The sequence below is a fragment of the Anthonomus grandis genome, chromosome 9 (genome assembly GCF_022605725.1).
Source record: "Anthonomus grandis grandis chromosome 9, icAntGran1.3, whole genome shotgun sequence".
NCBI classification, from domain to species: Eukaryota; Metazoa; Arthropoda; class Insecta; order Coleoptera; family Curculionidae; genus Anthonomus; species Anthonomus grandis.
The window spans coordinates 3063329-3083360 of NC_065554.1; the positions used below are offsets into that span (position 1 = coordinate 3063329).

At 32.4% G+C, this 20032-nt stretch overlaps 1 protein-coding gene across 9 annotated transcripts in view; it reads left to right on the top strand.

The window, feature by feature from the left end:
* Positions 1–20032, top strand: part of LOC126740735 (uncharacterized) — a 105943-nt gene that overhangs the window by 20774 nt on the left and 65137 nt on the right. The window contains exon 1 of one of the 9 annotated variants that reach the window (XM_050446887.1): positions 6702–7011. The exons of 6 other annotated variants lie outside the window; for them this stretch is intronic. In XM_050446887.1, coding sequence (XP_050302844.1) covers positions 6950–7011 — 62 coding nt within the window. In that variant the 5' untranslated portion in view covers positions 6702–6949. Of the gene's footprint in view, positions 1–6701; positions 7012–20032 lie in introns of those variants that run through there. 2 more of the 9 variants (XM_050446890.1, XM_050446888.1) reach the window with 2 other exon arrangements.

A 20032-nucleotide genomic window follows, 5' to 3' on the forward strand; every position in this document is an offset into this window, starting at 1 on the left:
ATACTGAAAATAATCAGAGTGAACAACATCATAAGGACACAACCACTTTAAAAATGGCGCCACCAGCGAGCGGTTATTTTTGGTCATGGTGGCCATTTGCATTAGTAGTCCAGAGCGCTGATTCTATTTCATTTCGATATCGAAATTTCAAAGTGACTCTGCCATGACAGTCGCGTTTGTTAGCGATTCCTATCGATGTATCATCATTTCGATTTTAGTTACATCTAGGGATATTCAGTGGATAATGTTGGCATGGCATATATATTATATTGCTATGACTTTTAATTTGTATAGGTAAAGTTATATTGTGTTTTAATTGGAACTTTTTCCAGAATTTAACATAAAAGGTGAGCGTTTCGCACAGAGTAATATTTACCATTTGATGACGTGTTTTGAAAAATATAATGATATTTTGCTTAATACAGATGTAATCCACGCCTAAAAATAATTTATTATTACAGGACTATATTGTATATTAATTATCTGTTTTCTGATTGTGGTTAAGTGAATATAAATGTCAACATTATAAAAATTACTATTCCACATTTATTTCTTAATAAAACTTGTGGACCCAAGATATGATCTAAATTGAGTATTGCTTTATGAGAATGGGTTTTGCGAATCTCGGAGCATTTTTTTAATAATTCGTTGTGAACATCTATTCTCTTCAACTTCTAATTCCTCCAAAACTTAGTAAAGTAAATTGTTTAAAGTAATGCTATTAATTGTTTTTATCAACTAATTTACTAAATACCTGCAAGTCACTGTAAAATAAGAAATATTAATTTATAAAACCATACCTTATTTATTAATAACACAAGAAGGGAAAACAAAACTAAAATCTAGGGTAATGTCTATAAAATATACTTATCTCAGAAATAACTTTTAAATTTTGGTAAATAATATCTAGTACGAGTCTTTCGACTTTAGACGATGAAAGGTTTAAAAAAATTATTTTTTCTTACAAAACACAAACAATAATAATAGACATCTAATTCCATCCCATAATTTCGACTCGAAATGAAATTTCAACCACCTTCTTCAAGTTGAAATTTATTTCGATTAGCCGAGTTTCAATGACGTCGTATCCATAGTTCAGCCGAAATCCGTAAGGCTCGCAAAGTCGCATTTCGACGTGGCCATATTTATTTCGACCTGTTTTCGCTCGAAATATCAATTATAATTAGGGTCCAGGTATATTGTAAACACGAACTTAATAAATATACCTGGACTGTCAATTCAATGAAAAGTAAATGACCACTACTAGGTGACCGCCATTTTGCGTGATTATGTGTTTTCGATGTTGACCACTCTGACAAATTTCAGTTGTGCCAATTTGTAGGGAAACAAAACAATTCAAGTTATTGAGAGGTTATGTTTACAAACACAAAATAGAAAGTTACATTTAGTTAAGAATTCAAGGTATCTTATAATTCCTAATACCATGAAAATGAAGATCTTCATTTAATATTTTTGCTTGTAATAACTTAACAAATTCAGTTAAAAACACTTCAATCTTCTTTCTATTTTTACTGTTACGACTATTACTTTTCTTCTATATACAGTGTTTCCACATTAATAGGTACAACCATCTATAAAAATCAAAATATAGATGATTTTATGAGGGTTTGTATATATCATAAACACAGACAATTCACAATAATTCGGTTTTGACTTTTAAGAAACAGTGAACCAAATACGTTTAAATAAGATTGATGATACAATATCCACATATTAAATAAGGAGGAAGCTATATCGCCTGTTGTAGACGATATACCCAAGTGCCGTTTACAAATCGCCAAAAACTAGGCAATCCACTATACTCACTTGTCAAACGTCAGCGTCGTCAACTTCATTACCGTTATTTTTTGTTGGCAGCACTGAAAATGTTTCGAGTGACCAACATCCAAAGGACACAACCACTATAAAAATGGCGGCCACCAGGCAGTGGTCATTTTTGGGTATCGTGGCCATATGCATTAGCAGTCCAGGTATATTTATTAAGTTCGTGAGCCAGGTATATTTATTTATGTGTTCCTGAAAAAAAGGTAATCGAGTCGTCAAACACGACTGTAAAAATCTAAAAATGTCATTAACGTCATTATTGTCATATTTGATGTACGTCAAAAATTAGCCAATCAGAATCCGTCGACCATTTGGGGTGGCAGACTATTCTAGAGATGTTATGGAATAGCTTTTTAATGTACCTATTCCGACCTGTACCAGTTCCACATGTAAACCTATTCCAAATACCTATTACAGCTCCAACCTATTCCTAACAAATAAACTGCAAGACAGTCGTGGTGGCCGTAGCGCTGCTGGCGGTATCACAGGTTTTCGATGAATTAGTGGTTATGTTTTTAAATTTGATTATTTTTGCAGCATGCGCATCATAGGAGGAATTTAGTCTGTATTGGTGATCCGTCCATATAGATCTACATAGAATTGAGTTTAAAGTTTATATTTATTATTACTTATTTTCATTTGTTAATCATGAACAAAAAGACTAGTGTGGTTTGGGATTTTTTTGTAGATATTTATAGTAGATAGCAATAAACAAACTGCAAAATGGAACATATGCAAAACCCTTATGTCTTATAAGACAACCTTGTCAAATTTGAAGACATACATGTTAAGAAAACACCCCACAGTGCAAATACTTTAAGAAAACCCCTCACTATCAATCCCTCAGGACAACAATAATAAGGATATAGAAAATCAAATTAAAAGTGAAAATGCTGATATACAAATAGAAGTCAATGATAAGGCGGCCGCACTTCATAGATAAAATTTTTTAACTTCAAACCAATCTTCTGAAATGCACCGTATTTGATCAGTCTCATACAAGTGCCAATCTAAATGTGGAACTAAGAACTATAGCAGAGGAATGGGGTATTGAAAAAAATATATTTTAGCAATATCTGATAATGCGGCCAATGTAAAAAGTGCCATTACAAATGGGCTGGGATGGAAGTTTTTTGGATGCTACGCCCATACTCTAAATCTCCTAATTCGCGATTCACTCACCGAAGTAGCAGGCACTCTAGAGAAAGTGAAAACTATAATTTCACACTTTAAAAGAAAACCATGGCAAAATTAATGAAGTTTCAGGAGAATATTGGTTCAAAGCCCCTAAGAACCTTTTCCAGGATGTAGTTACGAGGTATAGAACTCCACCTACTATAGTCGAGCAATTTATTGAAGCTGTACAGAGTACAATAACTTTACTCGATGCTGATTTTCCTCAATTGACATTGGATAAAAGGTCCTTCTAAAAGAACTGAAAGTAATTTTGGAAGCCTTTGAGGATGCTACTGTGTTATTAGTGGACAAAAATATCTAGTAGCTTCTTTTAGATGTATGCAGTGAGCTTCTAAAAATTGACATGAGCACATGTGCCAAAACAATATTTAAGAAATTGCAAAGCGTAACGTTTTCGTAATAGAGTGGGAAATTTGGAGAGTTTGGCATTTAAAAATAATGACGCTTTAGGAAGAGTAAAGAAAAATATTATAGCAGAGTTGAGTGACATTATTTATAAAAAAGATCCGGTAAAAATACCCAAGGTTCAACAACCATTTACAAGCAATGTGCAAGATATTTAATTAAAAAACCAACTTTTGATTAACTTATGGGACACATTTCACAAAAAAAAATCTAAAAGTGAAATTCAAATACCTAGTAGTTCTACCTCTAGGGTAAGTGACCACCGCCGTCGTCTTAAGGCAAAAAATCTAGAAAAATTATTATTTTTGAACTTTAAGGCCAAATTGTGTAAGTAGAAAAAGGCAAAAAAAAATGTAATGAGAGCGTTTTTTTTTGTTAGAAGAATTATGTTATATTTTATTTTTATATTTCGTGTTGAAATGGTTTTTTTCCAGAATTTGTACTCTTATTTTTTAATTTTTGTTTTTCTTACTTTTTTAAATAATATATATTTTGTAATATTTAGGTTTGTTTATTTGTATTTAATATTATTCGGCATTAACCTTTCTTTTGATGGAATGTGAATGTGATGGATGTTGAACCTTGTTATCTACAAATAAATACTGATTCAATAAAACCAAGTAACTGTACTAATTTAATAAAAAACTCGGAATAACTTTGCTATTCTGAGTTTTTCTACTATACTACACTGTACACTGTCTGCAGAATCGCCAAGTCAAAACTAATCCGGCAATCCGAGTATTGAAACTGATTCGTATTATTCGAACTGAATCGCCAAACGGAAATCGCAATCATTATTTTACATGGACCGGGCACTCGGAATAGGTATTTCTGATTTCTGGTATACCTATTACCAGAAAATATACAAACAACGCCTGCAAGTCCAGTTTTCGTCAACATTTCTGATATTCCAGTATGTTATATACAAGGAAAAAAGTTAACGGGATAATCCGCAAAATCTAAAGCAGAATAATAAAGAGATAGTATTTATTTAGATAAATCGATACTTGTTTCTGCTTATTGGCATCTTCCGGACGACGTAACCAGTAGAAAGTATATAAAGGTTAAACCAATCTTGATCAGAATTAGCGACCCTAAAAACTACAGTATACTCTAGCGATACTCTGAATGAATTTGAATTGAATATTAATAATTCAAATTAAAATGAATTTTTTGTCGCCTTTGTATATGCAACAATTGTTACAATTGTCTGTTTATTTATTTTGGGATAATATAGGCTCATATTAAAACTTTCAATATGGCTCATAGACACACATGCTTCGTCTATAATGACTTACATCCCCACCGTACTATGCGGTGGTTAATTAATTTCGATGCAGAAAAAACAGAAATTACTTTACGCTTTCGCCCTGACTTGAATTATATATTTCAACTATATTTATCTATATAATATGTCTATATATTAGAACTTGAAATATATAGATTTTGCTTGAACTCTTGCATCTATACTAAGACGTTGCATGTTAGGGTTCATAAGATTGCATAAAAACACAGAGTGGTCGATTTTTTACTTTAACAGGTTTAAACGTAAACGACTTGAGTCTTGCAAGGCTTCTACACCCCGTCGGACTAGTTTGTCACAATTGATACAAATACGAGAATTTGCATTTATTTCTTTGCATCTATTTATTTTTAACTTTGGTATAGGTATATAGAGACAGAAATATTTTTATTCCTGATTCAAGCGATAAATATAGGGCTTCTTCCCAATGTTACTTACCACCAGTTGCGCTTTCTGAACAGATCATTGGTCCTGAGTGGGTTAGAAATTAGTAGATACTTGGACTGGAAAATATCAGAAAATCTCGCTCGACACCAGATTATCTATCTGATGCCAATTTAAAATATCTTACTAATATTAATAATAATAATCTTCATTTATTCAAAAGAAAACAACAAATTGACAAATATTACAAATGAAAAAGAAAGAAAAGAAAAAAAGGGCGCGAAGTCTAGCCTTACAACTACTACTAGCTACTCAAACTTAACCTTAATAAATAATAAATAAATTTCGGTAATCATACATAATAATAATATAAGGATGTAGAAAAATAATATACATAAATATGACATATTATAAAGAAACAATTGTTTCCACTAAAAAAAATACTTATACCCTTCTTTATACCAAACACGGGACGGGGGAGAAATAAAACTCACAACCTGCACCAAAACAAGACTGTAGACAAACAAATACCTTTGTATGCAATCGTATACAACCATCATGTTACCTCTGGAGCACCCAATACTAGTGAGTTAAAAAATAGGAATTAACTGTTATCATGGCGCTCAAATTGGTTTTAAATTTATTTTTTAGAGATTTAGATATGACTTTTGAATTAGTAATTAAACCATGCATAAAACATCTAAATGTTGAGTTCTATGGTTTGACATATTCAACCAGTTCAACTCACTAATTTAATGTGATACGTGATCTGATTTTCTTAAATTAAAATTAGACGAATACATGTATTTTGCACCTTTTGAATACGATATTGTTCCGCTTGATGAAGACAAGGGCTATGAATAAAATCAGCATAGTTAAAGTGGGAAAGTACAAGAGTTTCACATAACATTGTCATTAACTTGGTACTTAAAAGGTTTCTGTTGGAATATAGTTGTTTAGGCGATATATATGACCTTTGTAGAAGTTGCTTAACATGATCGGAAAAATTAAGCTGACAATCAAGTATAACATCCAGATCACGAGCAGAATTACAAAATGGTAATATTTGGTCATTTTGATTTTAATATTATTTTTTTAATATTCGTTTTGATTTCTTTTGCCAAATAGCATAAGTTTTGATTTTGATGGATTCAGTTGAAGGCCCTGTTTTTTAGAGAGATCTTTTAGGTTGTTTAGTTCATGATTAAGTTTCGTTACAAATAACAAAGTCTTTTGAAGAGAAGTGATAGTACATCTGATTATCGTCAGCAAAAGCTTGTATCTTTCCGACATTAAGAGAGTTTATAAGTCCAGACGTGTAAATAATAAAGAAAAGGGGACCAAGGATAAAGCGGAAATAGCCCGCTGAAACCTATTCCAAAAGAACAGGTCCAGTTCCACTGTAACATCTCTAGACTATTCTGCCCCGCCATATTCAACCTTAATACCCATGTGGCATGTGTGAAATTAAAAATGTAAACTCTATCAGGATTTATTTCGGATTTCTCCTTTCTAATTTTCGACTAGGCAACGCCGGTAAGAAATGCATATTTTATTCTGCGGGGGAAAATAAAGCGTCGCGCCGCGACGTCGCGAGTCTCTCTCTCTCCCACGTCGCGTCGCATCGACGTATACTTTGGTTCGTGCTTCGTGTAAAGGTCTATAACACGCATTAATTTGTATTATTTTACGCGCATTCGTATTATTATTGTTATTGTTTATCACTGGATATTTATAAACAATTTATGTTCATGTGGTGTCGTTACTGTGGAATAAAACTGTGGCATTTTAAACACATTGTTGTCCGCTGAATCTATGGGGTCAACAGCTACGGAACAGGTACAAAATATTGAAAAATTTTGTCGATTGCCTAATAGGTAATAAATATGAATAAATTTTGGTTTTATAAGAATAAAAGTTTCTATTTCAGTTTACAATTTTATCATAGAATAAAAATAAATAAAAAAAAAAGTAGATGTGGACTGCTTAAAGTCTGGCATACAGGATTTCATTATTTATTACTTTAGTTCTGGATGATATTTATTTTTTGAATTTATTTAGTTGCTATGCTTGGGAGTCATTGTTTTTCCAGCAAAATAATTAAATACCTGTGCAAACAGTATTTATTAATATAATAAATTTTCTGCAAACTAAACCAAATTTTAAAATATAGATAGGGAAAAGTCCTCTACTTGGGGATGTTTTTTAAAAGTTTTTTAAAATACCTGTTTTACTTTTATTTTTTTTAATTCTAGTGACATTTTATAACTTTTATATAAAACAATTAATATAGCACAAAAAAGTTACCCATTTTTCACTCAGGGCTGAGCTTTCATTTTTTTTTAATAATTTTTTAAATTGTATCTAGGTTGAATACCACTATCTCTAGGGATGTATGTTGCTGTACCTAAGGACAATTATTATTCACAATGTGAAAATACTTTGTTAAACATTTATTTTGATCCAAAATTCACTTAAATATTTGGTAATAAAATATAACCTAAGAAAATTTGAAAAAACTGAAAAAAATTGTTTAAAAAAAAAATTTGGTAAAATTTGTAAAAAAGTAGGTATTTGGTAACAAAACTTTTCCTAAAAGAATTCCCACAAAACTAAAATTTTTGGCAGCAAATCTTAACCTAAAAACAAAACTTTAATTTCTAAAATGAGGATAAAAAGTTTGTGAGATAAAGCTTCCAAAACAAAAAAAAAAGAAATTGAACTTTGAAAATCTGACTGGTAACTTACAGAATTTTTGCTGCAATGTAATGCCTATTGTTTTTTTCTCCTATGCATTGTGCTAGGATCTTTATTTTTATTAATAGGACATCTGCTCAAAATTATCATGTCTAGTTTACAACATAAAATTAAGCTTAACACTTTTATATACAGTAAACACTAAATTAGTAAAAAAGTACATAAATGATAACTATTACCTACTTAATTAAAACTTGAACATGATTAAAATTAAACAATTAAATGTAAAATAACAAATCATTAAGCAACATGAAATCACAAATCATGAAATGCTCACAATCAAAAATTGCAATATGGCAGTTGTAAAGCATCGCTACTTGTAGTTGAACTGTCCTCAAAAGACAAAACTATGTCAACTGATTATTCTTCCAAAGATCTGGGATTTCTAGTTTTGTCTTTTAATTTGTCCAAGAGTTGTATAAAAGAGATCAGACCCCATACCATTCACCCTGCACATCATTTGATTTATTGAGCTATTTTATCCATAAAAGGTCCTGTAATGTTGGAGTTCAAATGTCCTTTGAATAGTTAGTCTTAGTTGCTTTGATGGCATAAAAAATTATAGTTCTGACAGAAACTCAGGAGAGTTGATTTGATTGTGTACAAGTTTATAGGCAAAAACTATCAAATTTTATTCTCCTCTTTGAAAGTTTTTCCAGTCTTAAAAGGTTTCTTAGGTCATTATACCAAATCTGATCTGATGGAATTCTCAGTTTTTGGGCAACATACCTCAAAAATGTATTTTGAATAGCCCCATTAAAAAATTATTCAATATGCAGATGATCAAGCCTTCTTGAAAATTGTAAATGCTTACATTTGGGATATTAAGCATTAAGACAGCACCAGTCATGGAATTTGTCAAGGTCTGACTGGATCAGTCTCACAAAAACCTCACCCCTATTAACACCCCAACTCTTGCAGTTAACCGCATGTAGAAGAATCGAAGAGTACATGAATCTTTGAATCACATAAAAAATCATCATTACATTAACTATGAATATATTTACGACTATTCAATGGGCGACTTTTATAGATTGTATACATTATTGAGGGAAGTTAATTGGGCAGAACTTGAAAGGGCTGACAATGTTGACATGTGCACTCATGTGTTCTATCAAAAGGTTTATGAATGCTTAGACCTGGCAATACCCAGAAAGAAAGTTAAAATAGGTACTCGAAAACTCAAAAGTTTTCCAAAATACTTCTCTCAAGAACTAAAGAAAAATATTAAGTTAAAGACACATCTGCATAAACAAATTAAAAAAGGCACTGCCAATTTTCAAATTAGGAATGAATATAGCAAAATTAGAAGTACAGTGAAATATCAAACTGCACATGAGCTTCGAACTTGTCATGAGAATAGGGTCAATTGGGGTAATTGTGGACGATATTTAATGTTTTGACTTGCTAAACGATTTTTGGGGACATAACGCATTATTTTATATATGTAAATTAGCAGTCAGATAGCTCATAGTATCTTCTTTGATAATTACTAGTGGTTTTCTGTAATTACAAGTCACATTAAAAAAAAAATATATATTCAACATGCTTGTCCGTTTACATTTACCCCTACTCTTTAGGGGTAATTGTAAACAAGCATCTCTTGACACATTTACTCTACCAGAAAAAAACCTGGGACAAATATAAACGAACTATATAAAGTCGCTGTGTAGCAAAATATTTTTTGATATAAGTCGTGTTTACATTTACCCCAAAATAATGTGACCTTAAAGGTTTTGCTTGTAATATAAATGAAAAATCGAGATAAAAGTAAATATTTTCCAACAGTTCTGTTTATTTTAACTAAAACTAAACTATTTTTGAGAACGCTAATAAAAGAAATTTATTCTAAGTATGTAATTATAATAATATTATAGGTATAAAAAAAATAGTTTTGCTCATAAACAGGAACTATTGCTGGAAAGTTGTATAGTATTCTCTCTCCCTTCATTTGAATGCCAGGATCGGGAAGCACACCAATGATTTGATTCAAGGTTATATAACTGACATCAGTTTCAACAATGTAGAAAAGCATTTTTGATGCATGCCAGGATCTAAGACCAGTCACTTTGATTTCCGTTAATTTTTCATCCACAGCTTCAATTAAACACACATATTTAAGAAGAGTAGTCTTTCTCTTTCCACCTCTGAACTGCACAAGAATAAATTTCCCTGTGGACAAGTCTGAACTCTCAACTGTTTTAAGCTCTATATCTTGTTTTTCCGGTTCTGCCCAATCTATTTCATCATCAGTATCACCTAGACTTATTTCTCCATCAGAACTTTCCGAATCTGCAACTGGTTCACTTCTCATTTTTTTCAATTTCGGCTTTAACTTTTTGTTGTCCGTTTTCGGATTAGCCTTTTTTTTCCTTTATTTTTCTTCTTCTCTTCTGCTTCTCTTAGTCTTTCCAAGACTTGGTTGGTTGTTAGTACCTCTCCATATCTTTGTTGCTTTAATCTCGGTATGACTTGTTTTTTCTCTTCAATAATATCTTCACGGCGGCTGAGTGGCAAGAAAATGTTGGTAATTTCTGTCGATTTACTGATAGACGATGACGTCGATGGTTGTGGACTATGGGTAGATGCCACTAATAATTTTTGGTAGTCAGTTGACGATGTAGAAGGCTGCTGTCGGCTTTCAGCTGACGACACTGAATGATGTTGACTACAACATGATGAAGTTGAAGGTATTTGATCGTCGACCGTGGGTAGAAGTGGGTTTGGTTCAGAAATTTCAACAACAGTTGATTTAGAGGATACTGGTTGGATAATAATAGCATCGGATGTTACAGATTTCGGAGCTTTGAGGGCAGCTTCGAATTTGGCCAAGTCTTCTGGTGTAAATTCATTTTGTGGGAATTTGTTTCAATCAACTGGGTATACGCCAGTATTTTTAAATCCAGATATAATATTGCTAGAAACCATAGACTCTTGCCAAGTAATGCCAAGTAATTCGGTAAATTTTTCCTTAGTTAGCCGTCCACACCCTCGTCCCATTCGTCCTTAACAAACTTCACAAATTGTTTATTCCAGTTCACCTTTAAGGGTCCGGAGACACACTTGTCAAAAGGCTGAAGCTTATCTGTAAGATGGCTTGGAAACTTTATCAAAATAATATTGTTGTGCATTGCCTCTTCAATAATTCTGACGCTCATATGACTGCTGTGACCATCATACAACAGTAGAGCTGCTTGATCTAGAAGGTTTTGGGAAGTTCGTAAATCTTTAATTTGAGGTATAAACCCTGTCGTAAACCACTGGAAAAATTGCGGCTCCTCCATCCATCCATTAGTGGAGGCCGCAAATATAGAGTTCCTGGATAGGCGCTATTGGAAGTCCAACGAGCCTGAACTCCAGCTCCCTTGAATTGATATCCGGCACAGGGCCTTTCCTTTCACTCCAATTGCCCTAATACGATAGGGATCATTATTAAAACCTGACTCGTCAGCATTAAAAATAAAACTTCCTTTGTCATCTAAATTATTTTCATCAATGATTCTTTTCAGGTCATCAAAAAAATGGTAGACGATCTCAGGTTTTCTAGCATCCTTCCGCAGTTTTTGCAAATGTTCCGGTTTCTTAAGAGGCAGTTGTCTGTCTCTTAAGAAACCGGAATCTGTATGTCTTCTCATGAATGAGTAGTACCAGTCTTCTCCCGGTACTCCATTTTTAAATGGTGTTCTTCAACCTTTTGCATTAACATACTCTCCAACCAGTTGTCTAAGTTCTGCTTTGTCACATGGTAGACCCATCGCAGTACGTGCCAATAAACATTTCACTATTTCATTTTCGATATCTGAGGATAAAACTTGGGAACGTCCACCCTTTGTCACATTTAATGGAGTCTTTCTTCCTCCTATCCTTTGGTAAATAACTGATCTGGGAACACCATAGAACGTTTCTGCTTGACAATACGTTTTATTTTTATTTTGGACATCTGCAAAGGCATTCGCAACATCTTCAGTTGTATAAGAAGGTGCTTCTTTTTTCGTACGAGTACGTAAGTACGAGGTAACTTTACACTGCAACAAGACAAAGAAATTACTCATTTTACATAAATTATCGGCGAGACACTAATTTTATCATGTTTACAATTACCCCAAAAGAGTGTATACATTTCCCCCAAGAACAAATTTATTAGGGGGAAATGTAAACACTGAATTATTTTAGTGATTATAAAATTTGTCGACAAACATTTAGGCTTAAAATAGACACAATAGTATAACAAACAATGTCCAAATGAAATATCTAACTTACCTCGATGATTTGCATTCGAAAACTTCAGTGCCGAAATTCAACATAAAACCACCAAACACATCAAATTGGATCAGCCAACTAATGCAAGAAGAGCACAAACAGGAGTAAAATTTCGAGGGAAACCGAGTTCGCCCAACGTCGGCACGACTCGAATAGTGAGCTTCGCGCCAAATTTGAAATGTAAATGTTGTTGTGTTTCTTATTTTAGATGTGTCTACAATTACCCCAGTTTACATTTACCCCAATTGACCCTATCAAGAGAAATGTCAAAACTAACCCAAATAGGTTTTTGGGATTTTGTCAGGTCTGGGCGGTCAAGACCTGGTGTTCCAGCTGAGGTATGCTATGGGGAGTGTACTGTTAGCAGTGCTCAGGAAATAGCTGACACATTTGCATTATATTTTAGCTCAGTATTTCAACAGTCTGAAAAACCTAACTTTGATGAATCTAGTGGCAACTTTTTATTCTCCAAGATCTCTGAAATGCAAATTCAAGCAGCCATTAAGAGATTAAAATCAAAAATAGGCCACTGGCAATGATAGTATCCCCTCATAAATTTATAAAGGTTGTTCTGATATCTTGTGCACTCCATTAAAAACCATTTTTAATTTGTGTCTAAAAACAAACACATTTCCAGAAGTACTTAAATATGCTTTGGTTACTCCAATCCTCAAATCAGGAGATAATTCTTTGGTTGACAACTACAGACCAATTAGCGTTCTTAATTCTCTCGCAAAAGTCAAAGTCAAAAATAGCTTTATTGTTACGTAACATCATCTGTTGTTAACAAAGCATTATATAAAATTTTAAAGATAGTTGACAACATAATCTTTTACAAAAATATAAAAATTTTAACAATTCTTACATACATAGAATATAGAACACACCCAAAGAAAGGGTAATAAGAATTCACATTACGCTGCGCAAAACTCTTCACTGTCAAAAAATTGTATTTAAAAATTCGTCTACAGAATAAAATGCTTTAGCAAGCAAGAGTTTATAGAGCTTTATATTTTTCCTAAAACGTTTTTCACGATTTATTAGCCTTATATAAAGGGGTAGGTGGTTAAAAAGCCTTCTGCCCCCGTACACAAAAAAAGGACTTAATCTGCTCACTTTTTGGGATAGGAAGAGGTAAAGAGAAGGTTGTTCGGAGATTGTAACCCGAGGAGGGGGGGCCAAGCTGATGGCGATATTTTTTGTGGATAAGACAAACAGTCTCTAATGTTTGAAAACATTTTATACCAAGATATTTTGAGCTCTTTCATGAATAAATTCTCTCAGCAACAACATGGATTTCTACCAGATGCCTCAACTGTCACCAACCTCAGCACTTTGACTGAGGCAGCTGCCAATGCAGTAGATAGCCAAGAGCAGCTAGATGTTGTCTTGACAGATTGTGCAAAGGCTTTTGATCGGGTTGACCATGGGCTGTTGGTGAATAAGTTGGGTAAATTTGGTTTCTCGCTGAAAGCATGTAGGTTTATGGTATCTTATCTTACCGGAAGGCCTCAGCAAGTTAAAGTTGATAAAAAATTGTCAAAAATATATATAGTAACATCTGGGGTGCCTCAGGGCAGTAACCTTGGGCCTCTCTTATTTCTAATTTTTCTGAACGATTTGCCAAACTGTATAAAGCATGCTAGATGTCTCGTGTTTGCTGATGATTTTAAATTATTTATGCACATAACATCTCTTATTGATTGTCTTGAGCTGCAAATTGATTTGAACTTGGTGGCTCAGTGGTTCAGAGAAAATAAAATGTCATTAAATGTCAAATTCTAACCTTCACAAGAAAAATGCAATTTATAAATTTTGATTACAAAATTGAAAATTTATCGTTAACTACGAAAAGTAAATTTAGGGATCTTGGATTCTGTTTTCAAACAAATCTCAAATTTAAGCAACACTATGAAACTATTGTAAACAAAGCATATAAGCTTCTTGGTTTTGTAATAAAAAATACAAAACATTTTAAAGAAATAAAATCAATAATAATTCTGTACAACTCACTGATCAGACCGATCTTGGAGTATGCCTCAGTTATCTGGGCACCTAAAGCAATGGTGCATATTAATATGATTGAAAGGGTCCAAAAAAGATTTTTAAGATACCTGTACTTAAGAACACATAATGCATATCCTTATATGATTTCCTATAATAGTATGCTAATTGAATTTAAAATGGTATGATTGAGTGTTAGGCGTAATATGAATGATGTCTTATTTATTTACTACATAACTAACAACTTAAAATATAAGAACTGTTCTTTAATTAATCATCTATCATTTGCTGTTCCTAAAATCAATTTGAGAATAAGAAATAACAATCTTTTCCAGTGTTCACCCTCAAGTTGTTCTCCATTTAATAGAATGATGCAAGAATGTAATAATTATATACAAAAATATGATATAGATCTCTTTAATATTAATATTCGCCAAATTAAGACTGATTTTGTATCCTTATCTGATTAATCATTTACTTGTTAATCTGTTCTTTTTGTTTTTGATTTTTAATTGTAAGTAGGTGTATTTTATTAAATGTTATTAGTTTTAGTGTAGGTTTAGTTTCATCATTATTATTGGTTTTCCTTTTTCTTTCTGCAAGCCAGTAAGCACTCCCACATATAATTACATTTCAAATGTATTTGTAAGAGTATAAATAAATAAATAAATAAAATAAATAAATAAAACAGTGAACAATATCTCCTCAAAAGTTTTAGGCTTTGTTTTGCATAATTGCGGAGAATTTTCTGTTGAGACCTGTAAAAGGATATATATATGTCTCTTGTTGTGTCACAGTTGGAATATGCATCAATGATATGGTCCCCTTTTTACACATATTGTTGTATTGACCGAGAATTCCCAACGATCACATTTATGATGTTGCTTAGGAGGTTGTTGGATTTATCAATGCTGAGCCAAAGGAGAGCTTATGCTGATTTGGTGGTCTTATATAAATTGGTGAATGCTCAGTTAAACTGTCTTGAACTCTTTGGTGCAATATCTTTCAATATACCATCTAGGAATTTTAGGCATAATAGGTTATTCTCACTACCATTTCATAGCACTAATTCATCCTACTCCCCTACTATAAGTGATTGGAGTTTTATCCCTGTTAAGAAAGGTTTTTTTGATTTTTGAATATTGCTTAACTTTCATATGCATCTAATTTTCTATTGTTATTAAGTGGTTTAAGTAATTTTAAGTTATCTATTCCTACAAAAAGGCCAGTATTAAAAATATGTTCGGCCGAACTTGATTTTTCAACCCTTCCATATTTCACATGATTGGATCTTCTTGTTTGCCCTATGTATGTATCTACATAAGATAAATAAGATTAACTTATCAAAATCATTACAATTAATCTCATAGATCCCGGATTAATTGATTTACCTAAGGAATCTACCCTATTGAATGGACACTTAGATTTATTAATTCTAATGAAGTTGAAATATTGGGCATGGCTTTACCCAGTTTTAAGAGGCAAATTAAAAGTTTAATCCAATTTCAGTGTTTCAGTAAAAATCTATTAGTATCATCAGGTAATATTATTATTATTGTTTCTAGTATTATTACTATTTTTTTGTTATTTCCATAACCTGGTTGTTATAATGTGGATTAGTGAATTGCTAGTGATTAATGTTGGATCTTAATTAATAGTAAATGATTTGATATATTTTTATTTATTATTAATTTTATTCAAGTATTAGGCGAATTGGATCAAATATGGATTGTTATTTGCTATTGTTTTAATAGTTTATATGACTTGTTGGAATGTAGCAACATATCATATTGACTGTTTTACTTTTGTTATGGAGTGTTAGAAGAAGAATTGGAGGAATGACGTCTGGGCCAGGGTTCTTATTTATTCTTAATTGACAGAGCTTGTCATATATTTCCTGATAATGAAATGTATTATTGTGGGTTCAAACAAAGTTTAGCTGTATTTTTCTAGCTGTGAGTTAACCCGTGAATTTGTCATATGTAGGCTAGAACTGTAAAACAACCTGAAATGGGTTGAAAACAGCTCAGCTATAGATTGACCATCTGACACAGTGGAAGTACCTAATTTCGTTACAGAGATTCTTAGTTTTGGTTTTACTTTGAATGTGTTACCAGAAGTTGTGGGAATCAACACCAACTTTCAATTCAATCTCCATTATATAACTCTTATAAACAGAACTGCAGCTCTTTCTTTACATTGTCTTCTAAGATCCTGAAAATCATTATAGTCTTCCTGCAACTTAGATAATTTAAATTTTTTGTGAGCTGTTTTTTTAGAAATACAATGTGTAAGTTCATTATCAAACCAGACAGAAAACATGTATTTACTTTTAAATTTTATTTTTGCGATAAAGATGTCAATATATGAGTTTAAAATTGCAAAAAATTAGCAACATTCAAGTGGTGTTATGTCCGCTGACAATAAAATATAATTCCAATTAATCTCTGAGAGAACATCTAACTTTGACAATGCATTACTAGCACATTCAATAGATACATCCTTATCATTAGTAAAAACTAAAGCTATAATAACACATTATTTTGATTTTTAATTTTGTTTACCTGAGAAAAATTTAAAAAAGGTAGTGTCTCTACCAATATTTCTTCATTTATCAAGTGCCCCCGCGCAGTAAGTCCATACAAGTCATTTTCCCAAAATATCTTTGGTAGATTGTAGTCACCTGGTATATATACAGTACCGAGCAAAAGTAAAGAAACTTTTTTTTAATTTTTAAATTTATTTTATTAAAGTTAACTAAAATTTTTTTTCCTATAATACTACACCAAACTAGATAATAAAAATAAAACATAAACAATATAATTCTACTTATTATAAAGCTATATGTAAATTAATTTAAAAAAAAAACAGGGAGCAAAAATAGAGAAACACATATTTAAAGAAAATATATAATAACAACAAATTAATATTTAGTTGCATATCCCTTATTTTTAATAACTGCAAGGCATCTCTTTTTCATAGATCCAATCAGATTCCTTAAGGTCTCCTTGGGTACAGAATGCCATGCAGCTTCACCTGCTTTAAACAACTCGTCTCCATTTTTAAATTTTTTATTTTTAGGACGCCTGGCCCATAAAATACCATCAGAAGAAAATAAATTAAACTTACTTTCATCCGAAAAATAATACTGTATTCCATCTTGCTTCTGACCAGTTTAAATGGTCATGTGCAAATTGAAGTCGGGCGGTTCGATTCTTCTTCGAAATGAAGGGTTTCTTGGATGGTTTTCTTGCCGGCAAGCCACTGTCCCTTAAACGTCTTCGAACTGTATGGATACTAATATTTACATCGTCTAGTTGAGACTTTATATCCACTGCTGTGTTAAATGGATTTTTAAGAGCTAAGGATTTAATCTTCTCGTCAACTCTAGGCGTCGTTTTTCTAGGCCTACCAGTTTTAGGTGGACTTATTAATGAGTTCCTAATGCGGTGTAACTTTATGGTTTTGGAAACGACTGAGTGGTTTAATAACTGCAAGCAATAATAGCTTGCTTAACACGCGATTGATATTTTGATATTATCAACTGTTTTATACATAACGCCAAAGTAATACCTCGAGGCATATTTACAGGTTATTCTTTAATCATCGTGTATTGTTTTCAATAAGCAAACATAAACTAAGAACTTTAAAAATGTTTCTCTACTTTTGCTTCTCATAAAATAAAGATAAGCAAATAGATTGTTTTTGTTGAAAGAATTTATAAATACCAAATATGTTTTTGCATTCCTTTGAACCTAAAGAAATAACACAGCATAAAGAAACCAGCAGTCGCACTCCGCTCGAAAATGTAAGCGAACAAATAGCATCCTTAGCCATGCCGCAGCCATGTTCTCCGGATGCCGAGCTCACTGTTTATCGAACTGTGTTCATAGATGTATCGCCTAGTTCAGCGCCGTACTTAGTGACTATTTTGATAGCGTTTTTACAAAGCGTAGCGTTTTTTATAAAAACTTTTGTGATTTTGATTAAAATTACTCAAAGAATGGTCTCTTAAATTTATGGTACTTACCTAATTAACTTCCTGCACGTATTCTTCTATATCGCCGTTGTTAGATGTAGAAATGCGATGTTTATTTTTGTTTAAATATTTTGTTAATGTATGAACTTTATTAATATTAAAAAATAAATATTTGTACTATGTAGGTATTTTTATTTTACAAGATAATAATATCTAAAAAAATGTTTAAGTCCGGCTCTAGCCAAGGCAAAAGCCGCGTGGACCGTAGCGAGTGTCAGCGGCATCCCTACTATAAGCAAAAATGCCTCGCCTGCGTTAGTACACATGCACCGAACTCGCTTATTCAAGCCAATGTATTTTTATTGAAGTGCGACTGCTGGTTTCTTTATGCTGTGGAAATAATATGAGTATTTGTTTATTGGCAATAGTCGATTACTCTGGCTTTATGTTTATTAAATAAAATGTTTCTCCACTTTTGCTCAGTACTGTATGTCATATTCTTCATATTCTTGGACCTTGGACCAGATGTAACCTACTTCAACATTTTGACAATTTAGCATTTATTAATTCCAAACCTGATCAACTCTCATGAAAACTGAAATCCATTTTCTCATTCTCTTCACTACCCGTCAGTTCTGTTTTGTAAATTTCTGCTTATGTTTCAAATTTGTTTCCTGTGTTAACTTTCTTCTCTTTGATTCCTTTGATTTTTTATTTCTATTTCTTTCATAGTGTCTGTTTTGATTCTAGACTTTCCAACATTGTTCTGTTATTGGCGTTTTGACAGGAGGCAGCTTTTGATATGGGTCATACCATTTCAGGGGTTTCAAGAGTATTTGGGTTGTTTGACACCCCACCCTCATCAACATCTTTGGAAACAGGTTGAAGTTGTGGTCGATCTATAGTTACTAAACCAGCCATGGAATCACTTTCTTGGAAACTATTACTATTAAAGGGGATGATTCCTGTTGCGCAAAATCCACTAGTGATATGACTCATGCCCATCCCACCACTTCCCCTATGTCATAAATGCTTACTATCTTTTCTGCATTATTAGGGCTGTTCATCCAATCATTGATGGCCCTATTATAATAGGCCCTATTATAATAGGACTTTAAAGATCCAGGCTCGAAAATTCTTAGATATTTTTAACCACTCAAGCATAATTTTTGGTTGTTTATTGGTAATTTAATTTTTTTTGTTTGGAGTTTTTAATAAATCCATAGATTTTTGAATGTCCAGACTTCATTCGGAGTATTTCATAACTTGGAAAAGTTTAAACATTTTCTGTTTTGTATTTTGAGTACTGCATTGCAATATTTTGACCCTCAGCACTCACACAGCTCCATACAAGCAGACCAGCTTCTAAAGGCATCACAGAGATGTAATAAAATCTACAACAACAACATCAAAGAGATGTAATAAAATCTAAATTAATCTTTAATGTCATAGCATATGAAAATTTTTTTTTATTTAACAAAATGGTATATTGCTTAAAATTTTATATAAGAAGAAAAATACCCAAAATAAATTAGATTACTTCTTAAAATATATTATTTAGAAACAAAATTATATAAAATGTTAACATTTAGTAGCAAATCGTTGCATCACAAACAATACCGCCTCTAGAAATTCATCGACATTTTACTATCAAAATGTCCGCGGCCTACGCACCAAAGTTCTAGAAGTTGCTCTGGCTGTGAAAGCGGCAGACTACGATTGTATAGCTTTTACTGAGACATGGCTTAATGATTAAATATCAAGCTCTGAACTATTTGATACCGACAAATACATGGTGTTTAGAAGGGATAGAAACTATGAAACCCTCAAATGTGAACGAGGTGGTGGCGTCCTTCTCGCAGTTAATTCTTGTTACTTGACCAAGGTTGTAGAGGGTA